The following is a 13,180-nucleotide window of genomic DNA, read 5'->3' on the forward strand; positions in this document are numbered from 1 at the left end:
TTAATCATGGGGTTAAATGTGAGGGTGCAGGTAGGGTACATGTTCAGGGCCTGGCCAGGGAGTTTATGAGCAGAGGCTGGGTCTGCAGGTCTCACATGTCACTGGCAAGGAAGGCTCCACCCTTCATCCTTTCCACTCAGGGGAAACTGAGGTCCTGCTGGGCATCCAAGGGGTTGTTGCTGGGCATGGAGGGGGAGAATGAGACAGGCATGGGCATAGGAAAGGGTGTTGGTCTGGGCCTGAAACTTAGTTTGGTCCAGCTCTGCCTAGGACTCTGCTGTGTGACCTCGGAGCAGTCTGACTCCCTCTCTGGGCTTCATTTGTGTCTGTTGGACATTCTAGCTCTCTCCTCCTGTACTTCAGAGCCGACTGAAGGGGGAAAGCCCAGATCCAACCTGCCCAGAGGCCCTTCCAGCCTAGCCAGGTGACCAAATCCAGGCAGGGGCCCAGCAGGGAGGAGCTGCTTCTGCACACGGCCATTATTTGTCTCTGACACCTAATCAGACCCAAGATCTGAAGAGGAAATTTAGGCACACCTGCTCTAGCCAACTTGGCTGGGTCCGTGCTTCCTACCCAGTCCTGAAGGCAGGGAGGGAGGAGGAAGAGGTTCCAGCCCCGGCACCCTTCATATGCTGTCTGCCCATCAAGGAGACTGCCTGTCTGTCCTCCACCCCTCTCTTTCCTCCTCAGAAGCTCAGGACCAACAGCCTTGGGGCAAAGAAGCCCCATATTCCTCCTCACTGTGGCCACAGCTGCAGAGGGAGGGTTGGAAAAGTGGCCCCTGGTGAGGTTTGGGGAGCAAGTATACTAAGGTGGGCGGGTGCAGGGAGGAACAGAGGCAGTCCCGTGCCCAATACCTAAAGCCCTGGTCCAAATCCAGTTGCTAACTTGACTCATGATAAATGGCCTCGATGTGCCACTGCCCTTGCTGGGCTGTGAGCACTGGAGGAAGGACATTGCCCTGGGAGACCTGCTTTGCAAGCAATTTGGCCAGCGCCTTGGCTCTTGACCTGCGAGCAGTCTTTCCTCCTCTGTGAGCCTCCTATTCCCTCATTTGTGATAATGTGCTCATGCCAATCTGTCTCTGAGCGCGCCTGGCACCCAGGGTGGTGAGGAACGCGGCTGCTGCGCCCACGGCCACCTCCTCCTTCACCAGGACTTTGCTTCTCCCGAGGCCCCTGGACACATATTCCTGGGTCTTCATTCCTTGGCCTGAGCAGGGAGGGCAGCACTAACTCCCCAGCTGACAGAAGAAAACTAAGCTGGGGTGCAGGGTGGGGGGCGGGAGCGCGAGGAGGGGCTGTGGCTTTCAGACGAAGTGCGTCGCTCAAAACGCCTAGACTCCGTGGTCAGACTAGGCCAGGATTCGAATCTTGACTGGACGTTCTTAGCCTGATCCTTTCCTCACCTGAAAAAAGTAACGTCTTGGTGAAATAACGCTTTGGTCTTCTCAGGACACCGCCAGGCCGCGGGCGGGTCCCCGGGCGCAGCCCCCCGCGCCCCGCCCCTGCCCCACAGCCAACCAGCGGCCGCTCCGGGCTCGGGGCCTCCGCCCCCGGCCGCGCCTCTCCCCGCCCCGCCCCGTGCAGGTGGCAGCCCCGTGGAGGGAGTCTCCATCTGGGGAGACTCAGCTGGGGCCCCACTGGGGACACAGAGGGGCATCCGAGGGCCGAAGAGCGCTTTGGGGTTGATCCCGAGGTCGAGGACCAAGTCCGCCCTCGGGCATTTTCACAGACGGGGAAGCCCGAGGTCCAGAGGAGGGACGCTCCCGACCAGGGTCACCCCGAGCAGGGAGCAGAAGCCCGAGCAAGGAAGGGGGTCCTCCGCGGAGGTGGGAGTACGGGTGCGTGTTCTTGGGGGGCCCAGTCCACGCGGGCGCTGGTGCCGACACCCGGGCACCAACGGTTCTGACAGCCTGGGGGGGCGGGCTCCTGCGTTGCCTCAGTTTTACAGCCTCTGGGGGGGTCGGGAGACGAGCAACGGACTAAACGCGCGCCGCCGAGACGCAGCCGGGCTCTCAGATGCTCCCTACGTCTTCCCAAATGTGATGGAGGCTCCTTTTCGCGCGCTGCCTCCCAGCCCTCTCAAAGTTGGTCCTCCCGTTCGAGCCTCTCGGCGTTCCATTGGAATGACTCCTGCCTCCCGGCCCCTTCTCCGGAATGGATTGCTCAGACTGCCGCCGGGGCTGTAACTGCGCAGGCGTGAGAGCAGCCAACCCGGAAGGCGGAAGAGCCGGGTCTGGACGCCATTGGGAGGGCCGGGGGCGGAGGCTGTGTTAACCAATGATCTGACGGGGAAGGGAGGGGCGGGATGAGGCCCGCAGTTGCTAAGCGCTACCGTAGTGGGAGGTGATTTAAGAGATGGGGTGAAGGGTGGTCCAGGGCCCTTACGTCACTGATTCGAGCCCGCGGAAGTTAAGCAGTGGGGAGGCGGGCCTGGGACAGGAAGCAGGAAGGAGGGCGCAGGAAGTGGGGCCCGCAGCCAGGCGTCCTGTCGGTCCGTGGGTCTGTCGGTCCCGAGGGCAGTATGGAGAAGCTGCGGCTCCTCAGTCTTCGCTACCAGGAGTACGTGACTCGTCACCCAGCCGCCACGGCCCAGCTGGAGACGGCAGTGCGGGGCCTCAGTTACCTCCTGGCAGGTGCCACCCTGACCTTTGACCCATTCCTTCGGATCTCTGACCTCTGAACTCATTAGCCCCCTTCCCTGCGGAGTCAGGTGGTGACCGCTGTGTCTCAGAAGTTCCTTCCAGCTTCCCATAGGGCGTAGGGAGGGGAGGTCCAGGGACCTGAAGCCGAAGGGCGAGGCAAACGCTCACCGACGCCTCCTTCTGTGCCTTCTCCCCAGGTCGCTTCGCGGAATCGCATGAGCTGTCAGAGTTGGGTGAGCCGCCCTGTGGGGTGGGTCGGGCCTGCTTGAACCCGGGAGAGCTTCCCCGAGGGCTGACTATCCTGTCTCACAGTCCTGGGCTTCCCGTTAGCTCACCCTCTGCCGAGATTGAGTGGGACAAAGTCCACCGTCCCTGTCCTGGGCCCGCCATGTCCTGATAATTTGGGGATCTTGACTGGCCAGGCGGCTGGGCTGGAGGCCTTTCCTACCTTTGCTCAGTTAATTCTCCCTACAGGTATATGAGGTGGGTACTGTTACTGTCCTAAGTGTCCAGTTAAGGGAGCAGAAGTTCAGTGAAGTTGGGGAACAGCCGCTGATGAGTTCCAGAACCAGAATTCAAATCCACATCTCCCAGGTTGCAGTATCCCCAGATTGTAACTGCTTCAGTAGTGCTTGTCCACTGAGAACAGAGGTGACAGTACTGGGAGGATAAGCTGGCAGAGTGTCAGGGAGTGGCTGCAGAGAGAACAAAAACCAGGATGTGGGACCACACATCTCTTGCTGTTTGGGCACTATGGGCTTCAGTAGTGCTTGTCCACTGAGAACAGAGGTGACAGTACTGGGAGGATAAGCTGGCAGAGTGTCAGGGAGTGGCTGCAGAGAGAACAAAAACCAGGATGTGGGACCACACATCTCTTGCTGTTTGGGCACTATGGGCTGATCTGGGCAGCTGGACAGTTGTACTCCCCAGGGAGGCGGTCGCTACTTTGTCACTGAGATCAAACCATTTTTTCTTGTTCCACCTGCTCACTGGAGCTGATATTCGGGAATGTGGAGCTGAGGGAAAGTGGGCGGGGAGTTGGGCTGGTTCCCACATAATCTGTGGGAGCCTGAGCGCAGAAGGTGACAGGTAATCCCTGCAGCTCTGGGGAGAAGGTGAGGGGTGGAAAATGCAGAGCCAGACTTTCAAGTCTACACTCTACCCTTCAGTGTACTCTGCCTCCAACCTGCTTGTGCTGCTCAATGACGGCATCCTAAGGAAGGAGCTGCGAAAAAAGCTGCCCGTGGTAAGAGTTCTGCCAGGAGCTGAGGGTGGGCGGCCCGGAGGCTGGGAATGAAATAGTAAGAGTCAGCCCACATGTGCAGCCCATGTTACGGCCTTGGAGGATGAAACAGGTCGCATCCACCTGCGCCTCAAGCCGTCTCATTAGGTGAAGTATTACAGTGTTTGTGTCCCCATCTCAGATTAGCTTCAGAGAGGTAGAGGAACCTGTCCCCAGTCACCTTCTTGTAGTGATGGAGTCTCCATTCTTAGCCTTTGAAAGTGGAAAGTCTGCATCTCATCAGAGGTTCCCCCTACGGAAAGGGCCTGAGTCTAGGGGAAACCCTGACCTCTTGGCCTGGGGTTCTTGCAGTCGCTGTCCCAGCAGAAGCTGCTGACATGGCTGAGTGTGCTGGAGTGTGTGGAGGTGTTCATGGAGATGGGGGCCGCCAAGGTGTGGGGCGAAGTGGGCCGTTGGCTCGTTATCGCCCTCATCCAGCTGGCCAAGTATGTGGGGATTGTGGAGGGCAGGCCCTGGGAGGGTTAACTGTGGGCAGCTGTGCTGATGGTATTCAGCAAGGCACTCGACCCACTGCCAGCTGGCCCCACCCCGTTCAGCCCTTCCATACCCCAACCCAGGGCTGTACTGCGGATGTTCCTGCTGATCTGGTTCAAGGCTGGCCTCCAGACCTCACCCCCCATCGTCCCGCTGGACAGGGAGGCCCAGGCACAGCCCCCGGGTAAGCTGCTTCCCTGCTTCAGTGGAGTGGGGCATGGGACTGATTTGTGGATTTCAGCTGACGTAAATATAGTTTGCTTGTTTGTGGAGCACAGCTTTCCTCAGCAACACATTTTGTTCCCATTACCCTATACTTTAATAGAAGAAAGATTAGGTTAGGAACAGGATCAGAATTTGGACTTAAGACTTTTTTTTTTAAAGATTTATTTATTTATGCATACAAGAGCTGGGGTGCAGGCCAGAGATGAGGGGAGGGGTGAGAGGATTCACCAGAGACAGAGTGGGGAGCAGAACAGGCAGACTGATGAAACACACTGCTGAGGGGAGCAACAGGCGAGACAGGAGAGGTCTGCTTCGCCTTGTGGGTTGCTCCCTGGCCGGCTGGGGATCAAATTCGTGCTGCAGGGGCTGCGGATTGCTTCATAGTATGGTGCTTAACCCCTTGTGCCACCAGGGAGGCCCTGGACTTAAGACTTTTGATGACAGAGTCCTGAGGACGAGGGGACAGAGCCGCAGCAGCTGCAGTTCTGCCATTCTCGACTGTGGGCCTGGTTCTGTGTCAGTAGCCAGAGCCTCAGGAGATGGGGCACCTCCAGTCCTTTGGTCTGCCCCTATAGGGCTTTATGCCCACCACCTGTTGGCCCCTGGGCTGCACTCATAGTGCTCTCCTGACCTTGATGGGGGCGGTTCTTTATTTTTCCTCCTAGTCATGTTGAAAGCAAATGACTGAGAAGATGCAGCATCCTCTGGGCTCTTGTCCCCATAAATGTTGCTGGGCTGGTCCCTCTCACCCTGCCTTGCTCCAGTCCCTGAGAAGTTGGAGTCTTTTTTTTTTTTTTAAGACTTATTTTATTTAGTTATGCATACAAGAGCTGGGGTGTAGGTCAGAGGTAAGGAGGGTGAGAGGATTCACCAGAGACAGAGTGGGGAGCAGAACAGGCAGATCTACTGAAATACACTGCTGAGGGAGCAGCGGGTGAGTCAGGAGAGGTCTGCTGTGCCATGTGGGTCACCTCCCTGGCCAGGGATGGAACTCGTGCTGCAGTGGCTGCTGATAGCTTCATAGTGCTGAGACTTAACCCCTTGCGCCACCAGGGAGGCCCAAAGGTGAAGTCTTGGCTGGCTTATCTGTTACAAGTGATGCTGACCTTTCCCTGGGATCAGGGAGGGTTACAGAATGCTCCCCATGGTGGGCAGGGGCTCCACAGACCCTGGCTGCAGTGTCCTTAGCTCAACTGCTACATTAGTACAAACCTATCCATTCACCCCTTAGCCTGTGAGCGTTCTAGGCACGTGTTCTTTGCAGGCTCTACTGGAAGTCTCTCCCTCTGACAGTGTGGCTTTTCCCCTGCTAGATGGTGACAACAGCTCTGGCAGCCAGGAGCAGTCGTATGTGGGAAAGCGGTCTAACCGAGTCCTGCGAACCCTCCAGAATAGTAAGTGTGGGTGTAACTGGGGTCAGTTCTGGGGTCAGCATGGACCTGAGGGTCTAGTTTTGGCCTCCTTCCTCCAATTGGGCCTGATCCTGGCTTGCTCATCTGCTCCCCTGTGTTCTAGCCCCATCCCTGCACTCAAGGCACTGGGGAGCCCCCCAGCAGCGGGAGGGATGGAAGCATCAGCACCAGGAGGAGCTGAGTGTCACCCCCACCCCACTGGGACTGCAGGAGACCATCGCTGAGTCCTTGCATATTGCCCGGCCCCTGCTGCACTGTATCCTTAGCGTGGGCCTGGCGCTACAGGCGGGATGATGGGAGCAGGCGGGTGGGCCACATGTTGGAGATATCCTTGACACCTGGGCCGTCAGTGCTTAGTCTGGGCCTATGGGGTCAGAGGTCGTGGGCACCCTGGCTCCTGTCTGGCGTCGTGGATGTGACCAGGTAAGCTGGGGCCTGCCTGGGGACTGCAGTCCCTCCGCGGCCGCTGTGCTGCTGGCCTGACCTCGTCTCCATCTCCCCCCAGCTTGAGTCTCCTGAGTGACAGGAAGAACCTGAATCGGAGGGAGCAGCTGGAGTTGCGGCGGCGGACCATCCAGCTGCTCTACTACCTGCTGCGCTCCCCGTTCTACGACCGCTTCTCTGAGTAAGGACTCTGCTGGCCCGACGAGTGGCGAGGCCCACCTTCATTGAGGCCAGGGGCAGGGGAAGCAGGGACTTCTTCCACAACCTCAGTTCGGGTCTTCTCTTCTTCACTCCCCCATCTGGGTTCATCAAGCACCCATGTGTGCATTCCTGGGGTGCAGTCACTCCCTCATTTATCAGATGCCAGCCCAGCCCTGCCCTGAGAACTCCTGAGCTGTCATCCTGTGTGGGCAGGAGCCAAAGTAGTTCTCGACAGGAGACGCACCAAGGACGGGGTCACGGGGACCGTGGTGGTGTGGGATTCCACCCAGCTTCCTGTGAAGTAGTTTGGATTATCTCCACCTCTCACAGGTGGCACAGGACAATCAAAGAAGCTGGGTGTTGTTTTTTTTTTTTTTAAGATTTATTTCTTTATGCATATAAGAGCTGGGGTACAGGCCAGAGATGCAGGGGTAGGAGGGTGAGAGGATCCCCCAGAGACAGAGTGGGGAACAGAATAGGCAGACTGAAATACACTGCTGAGGGGAGCAGCGGGTGAGACAGGAGAGGCCTGCTGTGCCATGTGGGTTGCTCCCTGGCCCACCGGGGATTGAAACTCAGGCTAAAGAGGCTGTGGATTGCTTCATAGTGTGGTGCTTAACCCCTCGAGCCACCGGGGAAGCTCCGAAGCCGGGTGGTTTAAACAAAGCCACATGGTGATCAGTGGCAGAGCCAGGTCCCACATGTGTTTGCTCTTGGCCTGTCCCTTCCCAGTCCCCACTATCACCTGTGGAGTCCAGGCTCCCAGCCTCTGCCAGACACAGAGACCTACTGGGGCAAGTGGGGGTGGGCTGGGGGCCATGCCTCCCAAAGGCCTGCCAGGGTGACTGCAGTGATTCTGAGATCTGAGGAGGGGTCCTGTCCAGCGAGTGGAGGTGCACACAGTTTCGAGGCTCCAAGGATCCTCTCTGTCTAGGCCTGAATAAGCACGCTGCCTAAAGACCGCAGTAGTCACTGGAATCACACTTGACACTAGGATCACTCTGCCAGGTGTTTTTTCGAGACGATAGGAAACAAGGTTATAGCATATTTTGCACCACCCTAGTAAAAATACCTTCACCTGGCAGTGCCTATTCCAGGTGCTTTAGAAAGCTCATAGGTACTAAAGCCAAGTCCTCTCCCATGCTCTAGAGCAGCCGTGCTGGAGACTCACGCACCGCGTGACCGCCTGAACGGATCACATGCACTTGGCTGCCAGCCTAGACTTTGGCTCTCCCTCCTGCTCACCTGCCTAGCACCCTCAGAGCCGTGGCCCTGGCTGAGAAGGGTCTAGAAGTCTGTCAGAGAAATTCCTTGTTTCCCCAATGAAAGGGAGTGGGGCTGCCAAGGGGCTCCTGGTGCAGTCTGGGGAGCGGGCAGTCTTTCCTGTTTTTATTGCCAGAACTAGTGGAGCTCCTGGGGCCAGACTGCTCTCAGTTGTGTGGCTTTGGGGCAGTCATTGAACCCCTGTGCGCTCCATGTGCTCATCTATAAAATAGGGACGTCAGAGTACCTACTGCGGGGTTGCTGCAGGCGCTGAATCACTCAGTGCATACAGTGGTGCCTACTATGTAGTAAACGCTTAATGCCCCATCTTCATATTTCCGTTATCATCACCTCAGCCCAGGTTCTGTGGGAAACCCCATTCTCTTAAAAAGCCAGGCCTTGGTCCTTGCCTCTTCCTCTGAGTCAAAAGTATTCTCAGACCGTCCCCTTCTGGGCCCTCAGCTGCTCTTAACATTGGTTATGGGGCTTCTGCCAGTCTGGGGGCTGAGCTCTCCTCCCCTCCGGGCCCTCCAGAAGCTCTCCAGAGCCTGGCCGGGAGCAGCAGGCCCAGGGTGTGCCAGCACGCGTGTCCTGCTGTGCCGTGTCTGTCCTCGCTCCAGTCCCTTTGGGTCTTCCGGGAGGCGCAGCCATTAGTCAGGTGGGCAGAGGAGCCCCACTCAGCCTGCTTCCTGTTTGTTACCTTGCAGAGCCAGAATCCTCTTCCTGCTCCAGCTGCTGGCCAACCACGTCCCGGGCATTGGCCTGGTTGCGAGTAAGCATGGGACTGGGTTATGCTGACCATGGTCTTGTATTTCCCGTGTGGCGACGCCACCTCCCTGTGTGTCTGCTTGCCATGGGGTTCTTGGCACCATGGGGAGGGGGGCTTGGAGGCGAAGCGGGGTGGGCGTGGGCCGAGCTGGCGGAGAGCTTCAGGGGTGGAGGGGTGTCAGCCTTTTTCCTGCCTCACTGGGCTGGGGCTGTCCACATCTGCATCTGGACACGCGTGTGGCTTCTCTGAGCCTGAGCGCCGTTGTCTGCAAATGGGGACAAAGACGGCCACCGCCGCTGCTGCCCCCCCCCCCCGGGCGGGGGCTCGAGAGGCAGCCGGCTCCGGGACCCGTGGTCTTCGGCCAGCAGTAGCCGAGCGGAGCCCTGGGTCGAGCAGAGCGAGCCCAGTCTGGCCCTCGGCCCTGAACTTGGTCCTTTCACTCTCTTTGCAGGACCGCTCATGGATTACTTGCCCACTTGGCAGAAAATTTATTTCTACAGTTGGGGTTGACCGTCGTCCCGGGGGTGGGGCACAGGGAGGGGCAAGGTGGCATGCTCCACTGTGGTGGGCAGGGCGTGTGTCGCCCCTTCAGTCCCCTGGGCCCCTCTCTCTTAATAAAACTGACTTTGGCAGTGTCCATGCCTATGACCTCTCCGTGCTCACGCCCAGGGTGCCGGGCGCTCCTCCCTTGCCAGGCCTGGTGCACAGCCCCGGTCACCAGAGCTCCCCTGACGCCTGCCAGCTGTGACGACACCCTCTGGTGATGGCGCCTCTGCAGCTGTGCCTCGTCACTGGAAGCTCCGCTAGGACTGGGACCCATCTTCCTCAGCACAGAAAGCCGGGGTTGGCCCTCGTGGAGCATGGGGTGCTCCTGCCGTGGCAACAGGGGGTAACTGCTGCTTCATCGGTCCCGTGACTGAACCCAGGCCCTGGGTAGCCGCTGCTCCTCAGCTGGTGACTTGCGGCCGCAGCTGTGCTCTGCTCCTTCTGCAGGGCCTGTTGCTTTGGCCCGGGACTGCCTGCCAGACTCTCTTGGGTAGAGCCTGGTGAATGGAGGGGGAGGTGGGGGTGCTGTGTGCCATGGTACCTCAAGCCCTAAACCTAAGAGTAAAGGCTTTTCTCCCATTGGGAAGGACTCCGGTATCAGCCACCGTGAGGCCAACACCCAGGGGGTGATGAAGGCTGTGGAGCCTGAGGGGCTCTGGGAGAAAACTGGTGCAGGTTTGGGGGGCATAAGGTGAGCTAGCCCCCTTATTCTCTGTGCCAGTTCCTCAGTGGCCAAGTCTGCCGAGAGCCAGGCAGGGGGGTGGGGCCTCACGAGGAGCTCAGACTGGCCACAGGCTGACCTTTCTCCCTGGTCTTCTCCCTCCTCAGCCCCTGCCCTGCACGCTCTGCTCTGAACAGGCCGCGCTCCTGCTGAGCTGCCAGCTTGGCGGCAGACCTAGTGAGTTGTGAGAAGGCACAGTCTACAGCAGCGCCCATTGGGCCTCTCGCCTCCCAGGCTCCCAAGGGCCTCCCTGGTACTGCTTCCCCAGCGTGTCTAAGAAGCCCACCCAGGGCCTTGGCTGGGTGGTGGAGGTTCCGAAAGTTGGGGCGGCCACAGCTTCCGGTGAGTCTAGCACATGCGGGGCACCTGCCCTGCTGCTGTGTTCCGGGTGTTCAGAAAGCGGGGCACCATTGCTTCCCCCAGGCTCTCACTGGTCAGTGGAGGTGTGTGAATCCATGCAGTGCACTGGGCCTGGGAAATAGGGAGTCGTAAGTGGGGGTGGGGGCTGGGCTGCGCTCACTGGCAGCTGGGGAAGGGCTCTATGGGGGGGGGCTTTCGTGCTTTTTTTACTGGGAAAACACCATGTTTCCAATGGGAGAGGGGGCTGTGTGCAAACAACAGCATGCGAGCGTCACGGTGTGACACCACTGCCAGGGCACCTTGTCGCTTGGGCAGAAGGGAGCTGACTCAGGGCAGAGGGAATGAGGTTGGAGGGGAAGGTCAGGGCCAAGACGAACAGGCCATCACACGCCAGCCAGGCAAGAACCCGGGCCTGCCTATGGGGGGGGGGGACCTGCTTCAAACCTCTCCCCCTACCCCCATCGCCTGGTGGAGGGTGTGCTGGTGGGCAGAGATGGAGAACGGGGGCAGCAATGTTGCCAAAGGAGATTGCAGTGGGAAGCAGAGGGGCAAGTAATGGGAATGCAGGGGGCCCAGGGAGGCTCGGGTGTAACCTGACCTGGCCAGGGGCATCTCAGAGGCAAGGAACTTGGAAGGATCAAGTTTGCAGTTTGAGGGGCCAGAACACCCACTCCCCTGCAGGGATGAACCTTGGTGGGGACGGGATGCTAAGGCAGGTTCGTGGGCGATGGGCATGTCTGGGAACTAGCAAGACGGGTGACAGGTGGAGCGTTAGTGTGTGGGCTTAGAGCTCAGCGGACCAGTCAGCCTCAGGTGAGTGGGACCAAGAGCCCAGGTTTGGAGATGAGGGCCATCCCTCTCCGGGCCTTGGGGGCCTGGAGGTAAAGGACAGTTAAAGGACTGGGTAAGGCCAGGTCTGCTGTCCTAGAACAGCCGTATTTCTGAAGGGCAGACTTGGCTGGCACACAAAGCAAGGCCCCTGCAGCTTGCCTCAGGCCTGTGAAGAGACTGTCCCCGGCATACTCTCACATTGCATTTATTCATTCAACAAACATTTCTCAGCACCCACCAGGTCCTCGGGGCTGGAGATCCTGCAGTGAACCAACCAGTCATGCCCTGGGAAGTGTACACTTAGGGCAGCAGGTCCCAGGCTTTGCCACCTCACTTGAAATTCCTCTTTCCATCTTGGGGGTGGCCGGGTCTGTGGAGCCCCTGGGCTAGGTAGGTTATTTTAAGTTTCAGGGAGCAAAATGGGGAAATCCCTGAGACACCGCCCTCCTAGTGGAATCTGAGTGGGCTGGGGCTGTGACTGATCGGGGCTCTTCAGCCAGCAGGTCCTTCCTGGGACTGCTGGAGGAGGGTAGAGGTGGTGGGGGGAGGGTGGAGGAGGCCGAGTGGGAACTGCTGGGGCTCTGGGGATTCGGTGACCAACACTCCTAGGGCTTACTGTGTGCCAGACCTTGTGCACATTATGTATGTACCTTATCGCACAGGTGAGGAAACTGAGGACAGCGTAAGGGACATGTCCGCCTAGCAAGAGTCCAGGTCAGTCAGCATTTCAGCTGAGCCCTGACTCCAGAGGTCTGTGCCCTTAACCCTTGGGTGACACTAAAGAGAGACGAGGTTGGGCACCTGTTGGCCGACTTGAGTAGAACAAACAAAAAACAAACCTCGGGGAGGTTTCTGGCCTAGCCAGGAGCAGGTGTGTGGCTGAGCCCTGGAACTATGCCCTTTGTGAGGTGGCCTGAGAGTTGGCATCAGGTTCCGGTGTTCTGTGAGGGGGAGGGGCAGACAGAAGTCAGGGACTTGAGCAGGAGATGGTTCTCACCATGCTGGGGGCTCTGTGCCCCAGGGCTAGGCTGAACCTCTTTGTTCTCTACATGGTTCTGGCGGCTGCAATCCTCCACCCCCAGCCGTTGAGGTGATTCCTAGGGGACAGAGGGCTGGGGATCCACAAGACTAGGGGGCCTGGAAAGTGGGAGGACTCTGCCGGGCCACCCCTTCTCTCTCCAGAGTAGAGGCTGGCCCTTTACCCTGGGTGTCGGGCCTGGTTCCTCCCTTCACAGGGAGATGGTAGTGGTGGGGCCCATGGCTCAGGACCCCAACATCTCCCACAGGGCTCAACGATCTGTTCCGGAGGAATTTTCAGCCCCCCTGGAACTCTCACAGCCACTTTCTGGCCTGGTGGATGGTAATATCTCCCCTCCCCTCCCCACTCCTGTCGGCCCTGGGCCCTCCCTGTGATGGAGACAGGCCCCAGGGGAGGGTACCCAGCTCCAGCCTCAGGCTTCTCACCCCAAACAGCATTTTCCCAGGGGTGTCTAACAAATTCCAAACCCGTTTCTCCTTCCCACCCACACTCTCTCCTTTCTCTTTAGATTATGGGGTCCGACCCAAGCACCCATGGCCACGAGGGCCTCGGCCCCTCCTCTCCCAGGCCCAGCAGCGCAAGCGGGACGGGCCGGACATGGCTGAGTATTACTACGACACGCAGCTGTGACGGGAACCCCTTATAAAGCTATTCTGTGCAGCAAAGGCCTAGGCTTTGTGGGGTGGGAGCGAGCGGGCGTGGGAGGGGCTCCAAGCAGAGACACCCACTGCGGTCCAGACAGGAAATGGCACTTTAATAGTTGTGGCCAAGGTGGGAGCAGCCCAGAGGCCCCAGCTGGCCCGGAAGATACCTTTTCCTGCCTGGGAGGGCCCCACAGCTCACTCCCCCTCCAGTGAGGCCCCCCATTTGCCAGGGGCCAGCATGCTGGTAAGGCAGGTGTGGAGGTCACCCAAATGACAGCTGAGAACAGGGACGGGGCCTTCA

General features: G+C 58.9%; 2 protein-coding genes across 3 annotated transcripts; both read left to right on the plus strand.

Annotated features, from left to right (window-relative positions):
- The first annotated feature begins 1,984 nt into the window (after positions 1–1,984).
- On the plus strand, positions 1,985–10,495 carry PEX16 (peroxisomal biogenesis factor 16). Of its 2 annotated transcripts, XR_008553451.1 has the most exons (12): positions 1,985–2,638; positions 2,845–2,880; positions 3,817–3,893; positions 4,242–4,375; positions 4,508–4,608; positions 5,963–6,043; positions 6,165–6,317; positions 6,412–6,484; positions 6,567–6,686; positions 8,677–8,741; positions 9,190–9,627; positions 10,113–10,495. XR_008553451.1 is itself a non-coding variant. In XM_037522394.2 (11 exons), exons 1-11 carry the CDS (start codon positions 2,527–2,529, stop codon positions 9,246–9,248), a joined length of 1,011 nt encoding a protein of 336 aa, XP_037378291.1. In that variant the 5' UTR covers positions 1,985–2,526; the 3' UTR covers positions 9,249–10,495. The 2 variants fall into 2 exon arrangements, 1 of the variants encoding a protein (XP_037378291.1); XM_037522394.2 differs by having other exon boundaries at positions 9,190–10,495.
- Positions 10,496–11,784: 1,289 nt separating this feature from the next.
- FREY1 (Frey regulator of sperm-oocyte fusion 1) lies at positions 11,785–12,926 on the plus strand. The gene is made up of 3 exons (XM_037522395.2): positions 11,785–12,286; positions 12,483–12,556; positions 12,744–12,926. Exons 1-3 carry the CDS (start codon positions 12,183–12,185, stop codon positions 12,863–12,865), a joined length of 300 nt encoding a protein of 99 aa, XP_037378292.1. The 5' UTR covers positions 11,785–12,182; the 3' UTR covers positions 12,866–12,926.
- The last annotated feature ends 254 nt before the right edge of the window (positions 12,927–13,180 follow it).

The sequence above is a fragment of the Talpa occidentalis genome, unplaced genomic scaffold, assembly GCF_014898055.3.
Source record: "Talpa occidentalis isolate TD23 unplaced genomic scaffold, MPIMG_talOcc4v2.1 talOcc4.3, whole genome shotgun sequence".
NCBI classification, from domain to species: Eukaryota; Metazoa; Chordata; class Mammalia; order Eulipotyphla; family Talpidae; genus Talpa; species Talpa occidentalis.